Raw genomic sequence first — 21,770 nt, 5'->3', positions numbered from 1 at the left:
AATTAGAGAGTTCACAGAAGTGGCCACAAGAATGATCAAGGACACGGATACACATTCTTATGAGGGAGACTGAAAAGATTGAGATTCTTTACCTTACAAAGGAGACAAATAAAAGGGGATGTGATAAAACAGGGAATGGTATAGAAGGCAGATCAGAAACTTCAGTTCTCACTGTTTCAGAACACAAAAGAACAACAAGAGTTAATGAAACTGAAAGATGACAAATTCCAAAATGATAAAAGGAAATACTTTTTCGCACCACATGTAATGACTGTGGAACTTGATGCCATTGAGGCGAAGAATTTAATAAGGTTCAAAGAGGGATTGGACATTTATGTGGATAACAAGAATTTCCAGAGTTGTTACAGTTAATGCTAAGAAAAAATTTGGAACAGATATAAACCACATGCCTTCAGAGTTTCAGCCAGTCTCAAACTAAGGGATCAGGATGAGACCTTCATGGGGGGATATTAGCCTATATCTGCCGACTGTGGGGTTCTTCCACCTTTCTCTGAAAAATCTGGTGCTGGCAACTAACAGACACAGGATATTGGGCTAGATGGATCATGGGTCTGATCCAGTCTAGCAATTAATGTGTTCCTACTTAACAGGAGTTATTCGTACAAAAAGAGAATGCAGGCAAATTGATTTAAGTATAGGAACAAAGAGAAGACAAATCATCCTTGTCCCCGATAGAAATCTCATGATTATCTGTTCTCTCAGATTACATGACTTTCTCTTTACAATATGTGGTGCTGCTGACCCCACTTCAGCCAGCTGCCAAAACACTCATCAACTCTTCATGTTTATGTTTGATATGGCTAGAAAAACCCCTCAGAAATGAAGGCACTACAAGCAGTAAATCACAAAAAATCCTCACTTCTACCTGGGAACAGATTAAGCAAATGAGGAAACCACATGGATACACATTTCCCACCACAAACACATGTGCAATTAGAGTATTTAGTCTATGCACAAGGGAAGTCTAGCATCAAGGTCAGCAGCTCAAAAAATAACGTTACAAACTACTGAAAATCAACACACTGATTTCCATGGAGGTTGTAGAGATGTGACTAGAATGAAGCTGGTGTACTAATGTGTCTCAGCATATCAACAGAATCATTTACAAAAAGGACATTGCCAAGATAAATATACTAGGGGCCAAATGCTGATCTTAGTTACACCCCTATTTTGAGAGCTGGATGTAGATCCATCTAACTGGGGAAGAAACACTTACGCATGTCACTAAAATCTAATGCACCTTTTCCATGATTTATATTGCTTACTTTTTTGCATTCCATTCAGCCAGGATAGTTAAACTAGTAACCCTTAGCACAGGTGATGCTCTCTAGACACTGGAGGACCAACTACTGTCAAAGTTTAACTTAACTTCACTGGAAGAAAAAGGTCATGTGGTTTAGGCATTCGACTGGGAATTGTGTTCTGTTCTCACTCATTTGCAGACAACCTGTCTGATCACGAGTAAGACCACTCTCTCTCTCTCTGAGCCTAAGTATCTCATCTATAAAATGGGGATAATACTTCCTTGGCCTCATAGGTGGGTTGTGAGGATAAATTAATTTGAATGAGTGGCTCACATGCAACAGTGATGAGTGCCAGAGAAAGGCTTGCAAATAAAACTAGTAATGACCATTTTTAGCCCTTTTCATCCATAGATCTCAATGTACTTTACTATGGTGGGGAAACAGTAATCCCCATTTTACAGATGGGAACATTGAGGAATGATTCCTTCAAGGCCATTCAGTGAGTCACTGACAGAGCAGGAATAGAATCCAGGTCTCCTAACTCCAGGGCTGGTGCTCGTTCCTAGCTTGCTTAATTTCACTCTCTTTCCCATCAGTTCTCAGGCACTGCTGTTGCGTTTAGGTTCATGGGGGGATGTTTACATTAAAAATACCCTGTTCTCACAGCAATCTAAAAAACCTCAAACACACTTGCATTTCTCTTCTCTTTTGATATGTTTTTGACTGCACTTCTTTGATCGAATTCCTTTTAGCTATTTATTTGATTTTAAACATTTTAACAGGCAATTGCACAGGCTAAAGGATAATATTAAGATCAATAATCTCTGCTGCATCATTCTACTCTGTTGCCATTTATTTTCATGCACCCTGAAGACTCTAGTGAGTGTGTGTTAAAGAAAACTCAGCAGACGAAGCCAGTCTCACTTTTCTCCTCCTCCTCTCCTTGGTGAGGAAGTGTTGTTTGACTGCTCATCCTGCTAGCTAACAGCTGTTTCTCATCTTTCCCAGGCTAATCTCTGAGCTGTTTCCTTATCCCCAGTAACATTCCTTCCCAGAGCACTTACGGAAGGAAGACATTTGAGGCAGAGATTTCTTTCAGCACCTCTCTTGATTTCTGAAATAGTGGATTGGTTGCCAACAAGCTGCTCTGTGCTTTTCCTGAGATCAGGATGCTCCTGCAAAAAGGAATAGGTACTACTCCTCATTGCCAGTTCTTTATCCATCTTCAGGAGAAAGACATTTTCTTCCCTGCTAAACCAAACTTTTGTCAGTAACTTGACTATGCAAGTGTTCTGGGGCCTGCCACATAATTATCTCAGATAACTTGTCACAAAGTTACTGACCCTTTAACCTCTATGTACCTAGTTCAAATCCAGCCAACCCTGGCAATGATGCGTGTGAAATGAGCTGTCGGTGCCAGTTTCTTGCACACAGGTGTTCGCTTTATATAAACTCCATTGTAACAGATCCCTTTGCTGGCACTCTGAGCAGTGTGGCCAAAAAGTAAGCCATGGAGACTTAATTACCCTCTGAACCCTAGAACAGAGTTGAAATACTCTAGTTGGGCAATGTGGCACAGCATGCATGGTCACTGCACATACTGTGCTTGTTCTGTGTATCAGGATATGACTTCAGTGTAGCACGTAGCAACTTTCACCATGCTAAATTACCTAACAAAAGGTAATGACATTAATGGGTTAAGGAAGAAAAACATGGAAACCTCAGATTGAGTATCTGAATTATCTTATACATAACAAACAACACTTGGCAAGTACAGTGCATAGTGATGTTTATCTTTGAAGTGCTTTACACATATTAAAGAATTAAACCTCATGGGATGCTAAATTAACAGATGTGGAAACATAAATTGTCCTCTTTTCACAGGTGGACTTAAAAATGACTTGCTGTAAAGCACTGGTAAGAATCAGTATCAGGAGTATGCCGCCAGCACTCCAGACTCCCAGTCCTGTGCTCAGATCACGTGAGCACCCTGCTTCTTTCCCCCAGCCCTATGCAGTACCTGGCAGTGGCATCGTGAATATTGGAGTTCTTGTTGTCCGACATGCTATCCTCTCTCGTGATCTAAAAGGAAATGAACATGAAAATAAGTTTCCAAAATTTAATTCCATCTTTATGTCATGTTAGAGATTCATGGGAAAATCTGGAGTATCCCTTTTCAAAGGGAGAGTGCGCCATGTGTCTGCTATTCAAACAAAGCAGAGTCAATTATTTTTTTCTCATGAAAACCTCAGTGCTAATGCAAAACAATCCAGCCAGGTCCTCCAAGAAACAATTATCATTACTTAATACATCTACTAGCACTAGAAGCACCAAGCTTGTTCAGATCCTTATCTCTGTTGAAAGGAAAAGCTGGAATATGCTGAGAGGGACCCCATTAAGACCCAAGACCAGCAAAATAGTCAGTGTATCTCCCTCTGAAGGACGGAGGGCAGTTCTACTCTGCCACTGTTTGACCCCCTAGTTAGACAGAGCCTTCATACCTAAAGACTAGTCCCATACAGCAGCCTCTCCAGGACAGCGGAGTATCAAGAGAGTCAAACTCAATGCAGAGGGTTATGCCTTGGGGCTTGTTGATGGTGTCCCCTCTCGCCAGTCCTAAGGGGAACACCTGAGAATGGCATAATCCTTCTGAGCAAAGTATGTACCTTGGGCACTGCCTCTGCCTGGGCCTTCAGGATGTTGCTCTTTATGTCTGCAGGAAGATGCTGTGATGTTGTTACTGGGCTCTCAATTGCGTTATTAAGACACTTATCTGTCAACTTCACCACCTCATCCTAGAAATGGAAAATGTTCATTAGGAGCATCCCCTCCATGACAAAACCTGGGCTGGGCTGAGTCCATAAACATCAACACAAAATGCTAAGCAGCAAGGCTTCAGTGGGGGAAAAATATCAGAAAAGGTGAATATTCAAAGAACGGAGAAACAATTTCTGACTTTGTTTTTAAACTTGATTGAATAATAGTAGTTAAAGGGTTAACTAGCAAGGGTCTGATCCTACACAGCACAGGGGCTGAGTGTTGCATTTAACGCAAGGCAAGATGCAGTATGCAAGAAGTAGACAGCATGGGACTCTGATCCCGCAATAATGAGCGAACTGCTGCAAGGCCACATAGTTACACCTCCTGACTAATAACAGCAGTGAGACTTCAGGGGAGCACTGAGTGAAGTTCTTCATTACCGTGTCTCATCAGTCGCATTTATTAGCCCCACCCAGCTCTTCTCCACCTTGCCCAGGTGAATAAGGGAGTAGGTGCATAATGGGGGTGTTAGACTTACCTACTGCTCAGTGCAGATGATTGTGCCGGGTGCTTAGACTTACTTGTGTTATGTGCAGTGTCCATTTGCCTTGTGGAGCAGAGCCCTTGTGCACAATACTGGACAGTACACAAGAACATGAAGGATCAAGGCCTTGGTGCTTACAAAACGCTCTCAAGACTAAATGTGCTAACTATTCTAAATCCTATCATTAGAGAAATGATGCATTTTACTAATAGCATCTTGGCACAGATCTGTTTCTACAACCCTGTGTGCATAATGCTTTGTACGAATATAAAGGCTTTTGAAAACCAGGAGCTAAGAATTTACATGAGCAATGCACAACTTTCCACACCATGTCACTCTGGTGAGTGTAACCATATGGAATTACTCACCTAGCAACCGGATGGGGTTTTTAATACAGTTTTAAATCCTATTAATGTAAACAATGAGGTACCTACCATCTTAAATTAATTTATTCCAAGTAGGCAGCTGAACATTTGCTCTCAAATGCAGCTTCAAGAGATTTTTTTTTCCTTAGACCCCAGTAGTATATTAGACTAAACAGCCAGACATAATGCTCTCACAATACTTTTCCCACTAAATTACTTCAGAAGTAAATTATTAGTCAGACGCACACTGAGATCAGTCAAAATCTGCAATATCTATTCTACAATGGTTTTGGGTTTTCTGGTTATATGTACTATTTTTCTTAACTGCAAAGTATTAATCAAGTTTTCAGTCTCTGCTAACTGCTATGTTATTAGTGACAGATGCTAATCAGCTGAGTGGAAACTAAACCTTTTGACCCTTCTCTTCAGGGTGCGACTCAGCAGGGGAAGTTCCAGAGCCCTACATTCCTCACTTAAGTCACTTGATAAGCAAGACTGATTCTTCTTCTGTAAATCTTCTACCCCTACAGTGCTCAACGTATTGCCAAAATACTGCAGCCCTTAAACACAGGAGAAATCCCACTGAAGCCAGAGGAGCTGTTGGTGTGCACAGAAAGGGCAGTATTTAGCGGAAAGCGTTTTTTTTTTTTAAACTATCCATGCTCCTCACCAAAGCCAACAAGAGAAGGGTAACCCCTTCACTGCTGACTGACATCCCCCCTTCACTCTTAATCCTTTCCATTAACTGGAATGACAAGTGAGGAAGATTTTCAGTGAGAGCTGCTGGATGTTCAGCTCTTTTGAGAATCAGGCCACTTATTTAAGTGTCTAAGTATGGATTTATAAGTCTAACTTTAGGCACACAGATTTAAAAATATTGGCCTAAGTCAGCAATACCCAAAGGCAAAAGTTGGTCCAATCTTAAAGGGTCTCTGTCAATGTAAAATAGGCTGTTTTTAATTGTTGCCAATAATTTTTTTTTGGGGGGGGGGGGGAAGAGGGAAGACACATTCACTCTAAATATATGAAATGCTAATAAAAATATTTAGTGGATGGTTTGTAACTTTATGGAATAGTTTAACAAAAACAAGATTTTTATTGTACCAAATCATTAACCCTCCCCATTAATTCTCCCCATATCCTTGAGATCTATCCTTCCCTTCTCAGTGTTTCCATCTCTCTACATCTTCCCTACTGTCCACTCTTGCTGAGTGCTACATGGAGGGCCAAGGGGAAAAAAGTTAGAATATTCAGATATTTGCAGCATCTTTATGTAATTTTCCAGCCCTAGTTAGAGTGTTTTGTGGATACAACAGTCAATATTTGACAGGAGAAGCGAGTAAAAGAATCACACATATGGTCATTGTACTGACTACTCCACTGCTTTGATTTCAACAGAATAAAGTCTCTAATAAATGTCATTCCAACCTTATTGCTGTGGAATATCCTTACAAATTAATCCAACCACACCGGGTTTCAGAGTTAACATCCCACTCAAAAGAACAGGAGACATTTCTGATCTCTCTGAGCTAACGATTAAGGGCCAAATTTTCGAAAGTGCATATTGTCTACAAATGGGGCCAGATGTTCTGACATGCCCAGCATCCAGCAGCTCCTATTGTTTTTAGAAGGATCTGCTTCATGTTGAGCACTCATAATGCTTAAATCAGAGCTGAGCTCTTTTCAAAATCTGGCCCCGAGTATGTCTGCAGACTCACTACATCTTCTCTGCACTGGTTCACATTTAGAAGGTTATTGCTGCAACCAGACTGTTCTATAAATGAAAGCTTTACATTCTGCAGAAAACATTGGAATTACAAAAAATCTAGAGACTCTCAATAGGTATTACAGTATGGAATTTCTACAATTCATTGTTCCAGTAGTGCTACCAGGAACTTTGATTATTAAAACTAAAAATATATATACATATTATTTACTTTTCACTATTCTGTGGTTTATTTTTGTTGCAGTTTCCTCAGTATGGACAGTGAATCTAGCCCAATCACTTTCAATCTTCTTTACCACCAGTTTCACTTTCTGGTTCTCATGCAGTAGCCTGTGTTTAGGTTCCCAACATTGTAGGGGAAATATTTAAATAAAAACTTATTTTTTTCTTTTAATGCCAAGAAAACATTTCTATTCAGATTAACATACATCTCCCTGCGCCAGTTTTATTTTGTGTTACAGGAAAGGGAAGAGTAGAGAAATCAGAAATGGTGGGGGGATAAAATATTTGGCACATGACACCAACTCACAATATCTAAATTACATGACATTTAATTTGGGTAGTTGGCAAAGATATCTAACTCTGCAGGTTTCTAGATATCCCAGGTCCATGGCAGTTCTCACTGTTCCTGCCTAGTGGAATAAGCCTAGACTGTTCATTAGTAGGTATCTGATCTATACAGCGTATCTATAGTACATCAAATTACATCTGAAAACTATACAAACACTGCAATGTAATGACAGAGGGAGAGATCTTCAAAGGCACAAATGAGAATTAGGAAACTAAATCCCATTGACTCTGAATGAGAGTTTGGCATTTACTTGTCTTTGGTACCTTTGAAAATCTCCCAGAGTCTGGTACATCCACACTGTCAAGTCACTTTTCCACTTTTCTTCATGATAATTTAAAAAGCACAAGACTAAGAAAACCAAAAAAACACCCTTAGGAGTAAAAACATTAATCAGGAACTAGGGCTAGGTTTCATTGTTCATTTCATTCTAGAAGCTGATGAAAGTGTATTTAAGAACTAATTGTCTCCTTTGTTAGGCTCCTGAGATTTGGCCAATGTGCTAGTCAAAAGCTTAGGAATGACAAAGTTACATGCTTCCATTCAAACAAAGTTTGGCAGTGAGCAGCTAGAAAACTCCAGCGGCCGACTTGGAAGAATAAAGCCATTCATTCCACATTTGCAAATTCTCATTCAAGAGATTCTGCCCTTTCTAAGGGGATGGATAGATTGGTAGATATTTCCCTACCAAAGAACCAATCAAAAGTGGATGTAAATCTAGAATTCTCTAGAGATGATTCTGAGATACAAGCTCTGATCTTTACAGAAGAACGTTCAAGTTTTTCATCTAACAGAGTTGATGAACCACTGGCATTTGGAAAAGTTATTTTGCTCACTGGTGCAAGACACAGCTTTGCTTTCACAATCAGAGAACTAATGACCCATTCTGCTGGCAGTGCAATTTGTTATGCTTCTTACAACCTCTTGCCTTGTACATTCCAGCATGCTACAACAAAACTGGAGATATTTTATATATTATTACAAAGAGAAAAAGACATAGCATGCTGAAATTAACAAGCAAAAACACAGAAAGAGAAATAGCTGGGATAATAAAATAATCAAAAATACAGTTAACTTCAAAATTTTACTTAAATTATTTCTCTTTATAGTGTGGCAGTTTATAACTAGTCTGATGGGAACAGGTACCACAAGCCTGTCTCACATGAGCAGACTAGATAACAATGGGACTGCTTGCAGGATCAGGTCCATAATTTCTACATATGCATTTTGTAATAGATTTTAAATTAAAAAGGGGGCAACTCCCAAACTGGTTTTAACTACTGTTCTTTGGTCACTGTTTTGGGGATCATTTCATGAGAAACATTTGATCTACAAACTGACACCCTCTAAATGACCTTGAAATTTCTGTCCAGCTCAAAATTGACCTCCTCAAACAATCTCTAGCTCTTTTTATTTTTAACAATCATTCTCAAATTACCACTTGCTTAGGCTGGCTCTACACTGCCACTTTTCGCGCTAAAACTTTTTTCATTCAGGGGAGTGAAAAAACACCACCCTGAGCGACAAAAGTTTTAGCTCTGAAAAGTGCCATTATAGACAGCACTTTATCACTGGGAGCCGCGCTCCTGGCGACAAAGCTACCTCCGCTCGTTAGGGGGTTGTTTGTTTTTATCGCTGGGAGAGCTCTCCCCCCCCCGGGGAGTGCTGCCACGGTTGCACTGTAACGTGGGTAGCGTAGGCATACCCTTAGAGTCAGCATAGCTTGAAAAGCTTTAGTCAAACAACTTTCTCCTTTTCTACCAGAGGAAAAATACTAATTCAAATAGAGTTTACACCCTACATTTTCACAATGATCAGTTTTAGAATGTCATCCGCAGGTCCTTACTGATAGGTGTCTTTGCCTACTAAGTAGTCGTAGTATAATTAATCCTTAATTATCTAGGCCTCAACTGTGCAAAACGCCATTATCTAAACTGCAACATGTTGCCCAATATCTAGTAAACTGAAAATTCTTTTGATTATCCAGAACTTCCATTGTCGAAAGTTATTCAAGTGTCCTGTGTGATATCTGCATAATCAGGGCTGTACAGTACAGGCATCTGTTTGTTAGATTAGCTCATTATAGGAGTCTCAGTGTGTTTAGTTTACCTTAGCCACAATTTAACACTATGAACAGAGGATTTCATTCTATTCTCTCTCGATTTAATCTTCACAATTGTTTCCCTCTTTATTTAAAGCCAACAGGGAGATGAAGAAGTCAAGAGAGTCTGAAATAAATTGTGTTCATTTGCTTTTGTTTACATTCGGCATAACAAGACCCACAGGCTACCCACTAATCTTCTTAGAGACTTGGTAATCTTTGTAATGCAGTCACCAAACAGAAAGGTACACAAGGCATCCCAGTTGTCAGCCCTTAAAGGAGACATGAACACAATACCCAGTAGCTATGAGCATGCAGAAGCAACGGCCTTTTCTCAAAATAAGAAGGAAATGTAGGAATGGGCTCAGCAGTCACGCAAGTCAACCTACACATGCACTTCTCCAAACCTTTAATAGATCCTGATCCACTTTAACTGAAAGAGAAAACCCCCTTGACTTCAATGGGAGGTATATCCAGCCTTTAGCCCTCCTGGGCTAATGCTGTGATGCAGTCTGTGTTGTTTTGCCTTCTCTTCCTATTCAAAATACAAGTATCCTGGGTTTGTAACATGGGGGGAGAGGACTGAGTTGCTTTTAACCAGATTGCGTTGTAGCAGCATCTGGAGGGAAAACTAACCCAAATTCTTGGGAAATAACAACGGACTCGTAGGGCTGTTATGGGAAAAGGATGAGATGCCAGACATGTCACCCTTAATTCTACGTGATGTTTGTTTATAAATACTTTTTATTAGGCTAATACTTTATAGACCAGGGCCCCATGCCCTGCCCCCCATAGCACCTTTTCTCATATTTGCTTGAAGGGAACTACTGACATTAATGAATTAAGATGCACAACTCCCCTGTAAGGAAAATAAGCACAGTGAAACCTGCACTAAATATCCAAAGGACTGATAAATATAGGTTATTTAACAGAAGTGGTCTCCCAACAAAGAAACAGTTATTATCCCCATGTAATAATAATACTTATTTTTTGCAGAGGGTGAACATGAGATGCATGGGGTAAAATCCTGACTCTACTAAAATCAATGAGAGTTTTGCCAGGGAATTTAAGTAACTTTTGTTATAATGCATGCTTTATTGTGTATTGGATTGACAAATATATTGGAAACAATAAAATAGACTAAAAGATTAAAAAAAAAACTCTCCCCCTCCTCTGTTCTTATATGAAATTGAGTAGTGCACTAGATTGTGCACCATTTGCATACATGGGAGTTGGGATTTTCACGAGTGCCTGGACACCTACTAGGCACCTACCTACATATTTAGGCATTTACAAAACCTTTGTAAATCTGGTCCTTAGCTAATTTCCAGCAGAAATTATTCACTTACCATGCAAAAGATTCTATAGAACAAAGTATATGCATTTGATTTGCTTGTGTCTCTAACATCATTTATAGACATTTTCAAACAGCCTGCAAGTGGGACATGCTAACCAGAAAGCAAAAGGGCTCTCAAAATCATCACAACACACTCAGTAACTTTCAGGAATGCAACCAGAGTACCTGTTTATTAATATTGATGTTTATGTTAGAACAGGGCGCTGACATCGGGCTGGGTTCTGTCTCCAGATGTTTCAGTTTCAACGTGTCTTCAAATGCTGAAAAAGATGGCAGAGACAACCTAAGGCCCTGTTAGTGCAGCTATGGGGTTATTTGGCATTTCAAATTTACCCTTCCTGACCACGAATTAGCAGAAGATCAAGCTATCTGGGCCAGTATGAAATAAAGCTGCTTGTTCACACTTGAGCAATTTAACTTCCATGGATTGGTCTGTATGCACTGAATCCAAAAGAGAGGGAGTCTTGTACTAGTACGAAGTTCAATACAAGTGTGGGAAGGTAAGTGAATCTGTGTCTCAGGAATTATTTGCAAGTACGAAAGTAGCTCCTCAGAAGAGAGTGCATTTATACCATTTATGGGTTATCTCACATATTCTGTAAAGAACCATTATACTTTCTCTTGGTTCCGCACTCATACATACTTGATTTGAGAAATAAATTGCTCCCAGCCAAAACCACTAACTGTCAAGCCCTGCCTGGCTCTGTTGTCCTAAACAGTCACAGTAACGTTTATATGCTGCCACAGAGTTATTCAGGACAAAAGACAACAACACAGTTTTAAAAAAAAAATCAGTTACTCTCTTTAAAGTGATAGTCTACTACCCAGCTTGCTGATTGTGCTATCATGCATGCTCCAGCAGGCTGGATTACTGGAGGAGCAGAGATGAAGCATGCAGGTCAGCTAGATTTTAGGCAGCTGTGGTGGTGCTATATCTTCAGCCTGGCATTCTTTCTGCTCTGCAATGGGGAATTCAAACCCTACTTGGGGAAAATTATTTTGTTTGCAAAAGTCTGTTAGCAGCTGGTTTGTGGGTTCCCCTATTACCACCACAGAGAGTGGATGAGACATCAATGAGTGGAGTGTGAAGGCTGCTCCCAACAAGTAAAAAGAAACACCAGGGGGCAGTAATGATGGATGCCCACAACTGCAATAGGAATAGAACAGGAAAGGAGTGTGTGATGTGGTCATGTGGAAAATTTCCTTTTCAGCGGAAGGGAGCTGGAGCACCCATGTCTCCACAACACCGTGTCTTGTGAACAGTGGGTGAGGCTAGAGAAGAAAGATGGGCAGCAGTTAGGGTGCTAGCCTGAGACTCAGCAGATCCAGGTTCAAACTCCCTGCTCAGCCACAGACTTCCTGTGAAACCTTGGACAAGTCATTTAATCTGTTTGTGCCTCAGTTCCCTATCTGTAAAACAGGGATAACAGTGCTTCTCTACCTCACAGAGGTTTTGGGAGGACAAATACATTGAAAATGTGAGGTACTGAGACACTAAGGTAACGGGAGCTATTTAAGTATCTAAGAAAGATAGATAGTCTATAGATAAACCAGTAGGAATACCACGATGCTAGTAGTGACAGCTTAGATCACGTACTAGCAGGATTATAAGCCTTGATGCAATCAGCACACAATATGGTTGGAAATGCAGGCTATGGAAAACATAACACTACTATTTGTGCTGTTTCTGAATCCTGAAACGTATTTTTACTGGAATCATCAATATAGTTATATAGCATGTTCTATCTACCAAGACCTTTTGCCAGTATTGTCAGTGATACTTAATTTTCTTTTCTGAACTACAGTACAGTATTGCTGTGTGCTATTAAAACAGCTCCTATATTATATTCAGGAGGTGGCTGTATTTCAGTGCTGAGCAAAGTGAGCCGTATACATGTAGTCTGTCATATCTGTAGAGTCTTTTGGGATTTTGGACGAAAAATACTCAGTCATCACAATAATTCCATTATCATGTACCACTGTTTCTATATGGAATGATAACGACAATGATTCAGGAAATTTCCTTACCAACAGGATCTGTTTTTTCAGCAGCTGTCTCCTTTGTGCCAGGAGGAACAAAGCTAAGATCTGTCTCTTCTGGAACTCCTGCTGTCAAACTAGCAACAGGCAGGCCTGTTGCTTCATCAATGCAAGTCTCCAGCAACTCCTTGCTGTCTAGTAAATCAACAATCAGAGGCATGCTGCAAAAGTAGGAAGATGGACAGAGACAGGTAGAATCATTTCAGAAAAGTGACAACACAAGGCAAGGATTTAAAAAATGCAACCTCAGGTAAAAAAGCAGGTCACTTTCCTTTTCCGGTTGTTTTCAAGCACCCATGCACATTCTTTAAAAATTGTTTCAGATAACAAGTTTACATTGGTTTCCAAAGGAATTTAAAAATCTACAAGCTAGATACCTTGAAGAATGAGCTTCAAAACTCAGGACAGGTCCATATATCTCCACTTCTTCCGCTGTATGAAAAATCAGTTCATAGTAGAGGAAAAATTCTCTGTGGAGTGTGATCATCAGCACAGCATGACCAGACTGGAAGCAAAAAGTGTCTTCAAACAACCTCACTGGAGTCTTTGCATGCAAACATAGCAAATGGGAACGGCTGCGCTGTGTGACACCTTTACTTCTTAAAATACTCAAACCGCTAATCCAAATCCTTCCCGGCTAAGGGGGAGTTGGAACCCGAATCAAGATCTGGATCCAAACTTTGTAAAGCAGATCTATCCATTGTTGTAAAGGTGGACAAGCAACTATGTAAATTTAGCTTTGGTCAAATCCTTCAGTACTTTTTAATACAAATTTAAAACAAAGATAGGATGTATCCCTTTGCAAAAAAAAAGCTTTCCCCCATTTTTTTATTATTTACATGGCACTTTACAGAACAAAGATGGATTCCCCTCCCCAGAAGAGCTCAGAATCTAAATTAAGGCCAGAATACCACAGGGAGAGGATGAGGAAAGGGAAAGACAAGGGCAAAGGCAGTAAGACTACTCTCTGTGTCCAAGGATCTAAAGGCATTTTGATAGACTCACAGCACCTCTGCAAGGTAGATATTATTTATTCTCATTTTGCAGATGGGTATGGAGATTAGAGCCTGATTTTCAAAGACGGGCATGTACAATTGTGTGTTCCAAATCTGTGTGTGGAAGCACCACATCTGCTCATGGAAACCAAATCAGCACTCATGTGGCCAGTCAGAAGTACAGTGGTTGCCATAAAAGAGTAAATATTTTCCAACAGATACCACACCTTGGGATCTGAGATACCACAGATTGCCCTATGCTTTGAATTGGAAATAATGGTGGCATCTCAGATGCCAGATGTAACATCTGGTCATTGTCTTCATCTTTAATTCCCACCCATCAGCACAAATGCGATGATGGGGCCAAATGAAGTCTGTCCGTCACTTTCTATCTTGTGCCAGTTTCATTAATCTTTAAACCTTTTTGTTCTATGCCATTCTTCAATGACATTCAAATCATCCTCGGTCTTCCTCTATTTCTAGTTCCTTGCACTCTGGTATGTATCACCCTGGATGACATTATTTCTGTGTCCATTCTTGACACAAATCCAAACAATTGCAGTAATCTTTCTTGAATCTTCGGTAAGTGTTATTTCTTGCCCTAGCCATTTCCTATCTCATTTTTTATTTTCTGCAGTCTTGAAACTCTCAGTATCCCCTGAGCCAGTTCATTTCTCCAGCCAAAATCTTCCATTCATTGCCTTTCCTCCTACTCCAGCATTCCAACTCATACAGCAGTATTGGCATGACAGTTGTCTCATATACACTAATTTTTGTTTTTCTCAAAATGTCTTTATTCTTCCAGAACTTGCTGAATTTTCCAAATGGAATAGCAGCTAGTCTGACTCCTCTTATGTCATTTTCACCATTTTCATCCTTCAATACTAGTCCTCCAAAGTACACACATTTTTCCACTTGTTCTAGTCTTTGTCTCAGAGTTTGATCTTTACCTCTTTCTCTTTTCTTCCAAATGCCATGTTTTTTGTCTTCTCCACGCTGATCTTCAATCTAAATTTTCTACTTTCCTGGTCTACCTCATCATTATTCTCTGTAAATCCTCCTTGGTCAATGCTGAGAGGTCAATATCATCTGTGAATTTCAGATTATGCACTGTCCTACCCCATAACGTGACTGCTCCCATTTCACCTCTCAGTGCTACAGCCATTATTGGGTCTCGTACCAAGCTGAACAAATCTGGTAATAGCGTGCATCCTTGTTTCACTCCTACAGTTGTCCGGAACCATTCCATCAGTTTGTCTACTCCCACCACTCTCACTGACTTGCCGTAATGAATTTTTCAGGAACACCATACATTATCATAGCATTTGGCAGAAAGGATTATAGCAAGTTATCAAAAACCTGATGTATTAGTTCTCGTATCTTGCAAATAAAACCCATGTCAAATTTCTCTTCACATATTCTTCAGCTTATTTACACTGCTTGCTTATCCAGTTGTTTTTGGGTCTCTTTGCTTTCTATTTGATCTCTATTGAACTCAGATCTTTCATCCTCCTTTTTATTATACTTCAGCTTCCTACGCTTGTCACTTGACTGGCACACTTCATCTGTTACCCACCTTGATTTGTGTGGTTTGGCTTTGTGGCCCAACACAATTTCAGTCTGAGCATTGATCTGCTAAACCTAGGGTTGTGAGTTCAATCCTTGAGGGTGCCATTTAGGGATCTGGGGCAAAAATTGGGGACTGGTCCTGCTTTGAGAAGGGGGTTGGACTAGATGATCTCCTGAGGTCCCTTCCAAACCTGATATTCTGTGATTCTATGCATGGGGAGATGTCAATCACAATCAGGGGACCGAGGCTCAGCAGACATGCAAGCAAGCAAATGAGAGAGACTGTCCCTCTGTCTTGCTATTGCTGCACGCCCAGTGTGGAGGGGCAGGGGCTTCAGGGTATTTGGAGGCAGGAATAAGGCAGGCTCTGTTCCTGCAGGCAGAGCATAATGTAGCAGCCTGCCTAGTGAATTGTTCCCATTCTTAGTGAATTCCCCCAAGATCATAGAACAGGTGTAAAAGTTTTAAGGCTCCCTTTACATGGCCAGAGTGGTGTAAAGGAGCCTTATTGTAAATGACAGTATGGCCTTATAAATACTTACAGTGCTTCAGTGATTAGAACTGGTCTAAATTTTTGGACTGAAAAATTTTCCTTTCAAAACATGCTCCATGCACTGTTTATTACTGACCTTTCTGTGAGTTTGATTCCCCAGCCCTTATTTGCTCTTCAGTTGCCCAGGATTAACACTGAGCATATAGTGGCATATATTTGTTGACTAATAACTACAAATAAAGGGTCAAACCTAGCTACTATTACTATTAGACAAGGGGATCTTGGGATTTCCTCCAATGCTCTCCACTCCCATTCTCCATCCATTGTATTGTAGTTTAATAAATTATCAAAATAATTGAAATTGGCATGATTATTTTGACATATAAAATATGCAGAATTTTAAAATATTGTGCACAGAATTTTAAATTTTTGGCATAGAATTCCCCCAGGAGTATCGGTTGTAGCATTTCATATTTCTTTTTGCCTGTTAAATATATTGATAGCAATGTATGCCACAAAATATACAAAGTTTGTAATGTAACTAAAATAAAGTTACAGAGAGAACCTATGCTTTTGAAATTTCCTAATTCTGAATGTTTGATTTCTCAACAGCCACACCAACAGGGTGGCCATCCCCTTTAAAGGGCCAACCAATCTGGTTCAATTATCAGACCCAACTGAGAAGGGTTCAGATCCTATAAAGGGCTGAGAGCTCAAATGAGAGGAGGTGCAGGAGGGAGACAGGTTCCAGCAATAGTCTCAGAAGCAGGGGGATTGAAGGAAGGTCCTCCTTTTAGCGCTGAAGGGGAAAAGCCCATGGGAGCTGTAGCCTACAGTGGGCAAAGGAACTACTTTTCATTTTGGAGTTTTTAGTTTTAGGAGTAGAACTATGCTCAGAAAGAGACTTGAGCATGGCAGTGAATCCTTCCTGGGATGCTCAGAAGATACAACCTGACTGAATAAACCGAGACCACAGCTAGCCAGCCTAAAGCCAGACCAGGTAGGTAGCACTGTTGCACACTGCAAAACACTAGCATTAATGCGACCTACCAAAACAATTAACTAAACTCAAACATTCTGCGGCCAGGCTTATGTCAAAGCAGTGGTTGCTGCTGCTCGGGAGTGACTGGGAACTGACAGAGCACTTGTAGCAGGAGTGGAGAAAGAGAGATGGGACTGGGTTCCCTACCTCCTCTGGACCCAACACGTAACCCAGTGACCCACGTCCACGCTGGGGGCACAAGGGCCAGGCTGGGGTGCTGGGCCCAGCAGCCCATTTCTCTCTTCTCGCTCCAGTGGCACCAGATGAGGATGGAGTTTCCTTAATTAAAAAAAAAAAAAAAAGGGGGGGGGGAGGGTTGAGAGTACACCAGGCAAGGCTTCCCCTAATAACTGCACCCCCACCGCAAGCAATCTTTTCATAGGCTCCTTCCCATTAACAACTCCCAAGACCCAGCTCTTCATTCCCCCGCTGGGAAAACAGCCTTATCTTGATGCCAGTTGATGTAGTTAGCTCTGTAGTGCAAGAGGAAGCTGTCTGTGCTGTGGTACTCAAGGTTCACACCGTGATGATGTGAGAGGGGTGGGTTGTTACAGTTGCACACAATAGAATGGGTTGTTTTGGGTTTTTTTAAATCTTTTTCCTTTAAGAAATCATGGAAAATAACATGCAAAAATGTTAAAAGAACATTATTTAGATTGCACAGTCAAGCACTTGAAAGTTAGGAATTGCCAGATTTGCAGTGGCTTAATTCAGCCCTCTTGTGTGTCCTGCCTATGCACTGAAAGATCTGCTGTGGAAAAATTATTATATCAATGCGCAATTCCTAACTGGGTCATAATGCATATGCACAAGTGAGCCAAATTAAGGTTGCACAGACCACCTTAATTCTGACATTTCTTAGCTTCGTGTGCTTGACTTTGCAACTTAAATAATATTCGTTTGATGTAGTTTTTGTATATCATGCATTAAGAAGTTGAGTATCTTTTTTACTTCTTTCATTTTTGGTTATTAGAAGGTGACCTGCAAAAGGAAGGCGGAAGAAATAGGTTTGTGACCTTTTTAAAGATTTTACAAAGAAATGGAAGGTGTTTAGAAAAACTAAGGAAGGCCGTTCTTAGCATTCCTAGATTTCTAAAGTGAAAGCAGAAAAAGGGCTTGGGAACATGTTTCAAACGTGGATTGCAAGCTCTGTTATTTAACAAGTAGGGTGTCAGAATGTTTTCACCCATGTGTTTGTAGAGGGACTGACAAAATCTGGACTTTTCTGAAGGCAACTCCCAAGCTGTTTTAACGTTATGAGCAATTCATTATTATTTCCAACACTGACTGTGTATTACAGGCTGGCATCTGTTACGAGGGGAGAGAAGCTTCTTAGGAACAGGTGCGGGTTGCAATGGAGAGATGAATGTTGTGTGGTCAGTCACCATTAAACCATGTGGTAATACTTCTGGGTGTTTCCACAAGGCAGGGGTAGTGTAGAGGAGGACAGTTGCTAATAAAGATTTAATACAAATGCATATCCCAGAATCGTTCAGCCACTTGAATAGATTGGTACTGACTAATGGAGGAGTCGGCTATCGTGTTGTATACATTCCAGGCTAAAAGATATTTTCCTGGAAGGGAAATATGAGCCAGGGGACTGGAAATAGGATACAGAACCTTTTACTTTTAACTCACCAGTTCAAATTCATCCATGCCGATAGTCACCAATGGCACAATTTTTAAGAGTGCTGAACATTTGCACCTCCCACTGCAGTTAATGACAAACATTGCACTTGCCAGACTGAATCAGACCTGCGGGACTGTCTAAGCCATTTCTCCAGTCTGACAATGGACAGCACTAGATGAGTCAGAAGAAGGTGCAAGAAATTCTGCAGTAGGTTGTAAACGTCTGATAATTTGTCCCCCATGAGATTCTCCTCCTACCCCCTTTAGTGAGGTTGGCTTAAACTGATGTCTGAGGTTTATTCTCTCTTCCAAATTATCTTGTGGTTTAGCATTTAATGTAACAATTCTGGATATTCTTGTAGCGGGTACTCAGCTCCTTCGAAAAACATCAGGCAACGTGTTACCACCAACTAACGTGGCCAAGGTGACCATTAACAGTTTTCAGTTCTCAGTCAGCTAGCTTGGGTCCTCAGTCTTCTGTAGCTTACCCTTACGGAAATCAGGAGTAACGCCACTGAATTACACCAGTGTAAATACAGTGACAGAGGAGCATTAGATCCTTAGGAAGCAAGTGAAATTCAAACCCAGCTGGCAATAATATGTAACATATACAGTGCTAAAAAAAAATAATTCATTTCCAGGCTAGTCCATTCCAGTATAACCACTAGCCTGAGTTGACTTTTCACATTTGAATGAGCTGAGCTGTCCTTCCACATCAAGGTTTATCTAATGAATATGCCAACCAAGCTTTATCGATAGCGCTGCGGTAACACAATAGCCACCCAACGTGCCTTATACCACAGCCCACTAGAAGATGTAGTCAATTTCTTCATTCACAGAATCATAGAATATCAGGGTTGGAAGGGATCTCAGGAGGCCCGACTGCTCTCTGCCATCTGGATTTCAGTCAGTATCTGCAGTAACCACAACCACCTCCATGTTTACCTTGGAGCTAAACACAGGCTCTTGGATAACATATGGAATAAGTATAAAGCCATTATGAACATTTTAATAAAATAAGTATTTATCATTGTGACAAAGATCCAAAAATATTTTCAAAAAGTCGGATGTTTTGCCATGCCATGCCATTACACACACACACACACACACCCGTTCTCTCTGGTGAGTTCTTTCTCTCTCTGTCACTCATGGAATATTTAGCTGGTAGGTAGAGTACTGTACCTGCTCGGTACAACAGATTTCATTTTTAAGTTTTTCTAGTACTTCTGAAATACAGAAACTAACACAGAAAAGTACTTTTGCTTTAATAAGAAAACTTTTGTCTGAACCTACCACCACCAAACGCACAAATAAACCTACCTAAAAGGAGAATGAAGCTACTCTGGTCACCTCTGCTCACCTTATGGATCATTTATACACAGCGATCCTATCCTTTTTTTAATACAATGGTAAATGGAAACTTAAATTTCATCTGATTTTATCTACACTACTGCCAAAATATCTATGGAGAAATTGCAATTATGTCCTGACTATACCTACTTTGTTAGCACCTTCCACGTGCTAAACATTTGAAAGATAAAATTTGCTTTTAAAACCTTAAATTTGCAATTAGCAATTTGAAAATTATTCAGAGAACTGACTCGACCAAACACGTTCAGCAACACAGACACTTTCTACTCTTAAAGCTGAATGGTGGAGAATTTTTAAAAGACCTTTGTACCCATTTTTCCATTTGATTTTGGACAAGAGGTAGAGAGCATTACTGTTCTTAAACTAACTTGAGAGAGTTCCCCTTCAAGAATTGTAGCCTTGACCTTTGAACCAACAGTCATCTCCATGAATCATTTGGTAGAATGGGTGGTCTTCAAGCAGCCTGCACCATCTCATCTGGAGCACAGCGGCAGGGACCGGACAAAAGCACAGAGGAAACAGCGTCACAGCTTTGCATTTTGATATATGTTTTAGAGAAATTGTATCTTTTTCCAGGCTAAGCTATAGGTTTGATGGTAAGACTTGTTCGAAGCCTGGGACCAGTTTGTCAGTTTTTAAAAACCTGAGTGGTCTCTGACTCTGGATAGAGTCAATAAGACCACATACATGAGGAAAGGGTGCAGTATCAGGTCCTCACTGCTGCATGTCACACATAATTCTATTATTGTTTTCAGGTAAGGGGCGGGGGGGGCATTTAATAATGCATATGGTTTCTGTAAACCCAGATGAGTTTGGGATACGCTCTGCAGATTTCTGGAAATATTGATACCCCCTTAAAGCTAAAATCATTATCTGGAAGGGTCTAGTGTGACTTCTGAGACTCCAAACTGGACTAGCATCAGGCCATAAAACCAATGAAGTTAGAGCAGGCCCAAGATTCTCAATAAGCCAGTGAACTGGGTTATTGGTTCAGATGTCAGTGAGTGACTTTTTTAAGAAGAAGTGTATTTCCTAATTGCAAGACCACAAACAATGGAAGGCCCATTGCAATTTTTAGGGGGAAAATGTCCTCTTTTGGCAGGATGGAAACACAGAGGCATCTATAGACCTTGTAGCTTGGCAAACTCCCTTTAGACCAAAGATGTTTGTATGGCACGACTTTCAGAGCCCATATATCCTATTCCTAAATCAGGTGAGAGGGGTGTAGCAGAGCTGTGGGTAGAGACAATGGCCAAATAGGAAAGAAAATCTGTGATCTAACGTGATAGTATATTGTATTGACGACTATGAATGTGGAGCAAGTTTACACATACAGCGCTGCAGTGCGTAGCGAAGACACAACCTACACCAATGGGAGAGCTTCTCCCGTCGGCATTGGTATCCCACTTCCCCAAGAGGCGTAGCTCTGTTGACAAGAGAAGCCCTCCTGTTGACACATTGCTGTCTACATCAGGATTTCAGGCGGTACAACTGCATCGCTCAGGGCTGTGGATTTTTCACACCTCTGAGTGACTCAGTTATACCAACATAAGTCTATGTGTAAACCAACCTAAGATCAATCTCTCACTCTCTCTCCCACACACGTGAGTGTCTCTTACTTCAGACTATTCAAAATGTTTCTGTTAATGAAGTAAACTCACTCTGACAATTTCAGACACTAAAAAGATATATTCCCATAGTTAGACTATTTCCCAAACTATTACTTCAAACCAGTTATTTTAGTAACAATAACAAAAATACTAGGGAGCTAAAAACACACATTGCAAACGGTTTTCTGGAATAGCAGGAATAGTGTTTACCCAAACTGGGGTGGAATGTTGCTAGGAGGACACTGACAACAGGCACACAGGGTCGTGCCTTTGGTTCAGTGCATTGAGAACCGAGTTGTTCTTAAGTGTACATATAGATATGGACCGAGCTGTTC

The 21,770-nt window shown here is 40.5% G+C and overlaps 1 protein-coding gene across 6 annotated transcripts in view; it reads right to left on the bottom strand.

Annotated features, from left to right (window-relative positions):
- The window catches only part of EPB41L5 (erythrocyte membrane protein band 4.1 like 5), a 113,001-nt gene that overhangs the window by 36,624 nt on the left and 54,607 nt on the right, over positions 1-21,770 (bottom strand). For 5 of the 6 annotated variants that reach the window (XR_014713567.1, XR_014713568.1, XR_014713570.1 and 2 more), the window contains exons 17-21: positions 12,715-12,887; positions 10,852-10,946; positions 3,932-4,060; positions 3,286-3,347; positions 2,330-2,440 (exon numbers count right to left, since the gene is read on the bottom strand). Coding sequence is in view for 2 of the 6 variants with exons in the window: in XM_084643205.1 (XP_084499331.1) it covers positions 2,330-2,440; positions 3,286-3,347; positions 3,932-4,060; positions 10,852-10,946; positions 12,715-12,887 (570 nt within the window). In the remaining 4 variants the exon portion in view is untranslated. The remainder of the gene's footprint in view (positions 1-2,329; positions 2,441-3,285; positions 3,348-3,931; positions 4,061-10,851; positions 10,947-12,714; positions 12,888-21,770) is intronic. The other variant, XR_014713569.1, reaches the window with a different exon arrangement.

The sequence above is a fragment of the Lepidochelys olivacea genome (genome assembly GCF_965140295.1).
Source record: "Lepidochelys olivacea isolate rLepOli2 genome assembly, chromosome: 11".
NCBI lineage: Eukaryota > Metazoa > Chordata > Testudines > Cheloniidae > Lepidochelys > Lepidochelys olivacea.
Note: the sequence above shows the minus strand (reverse complement) of the source record. Positions and strands in the feature narration are given on the sequence as shown.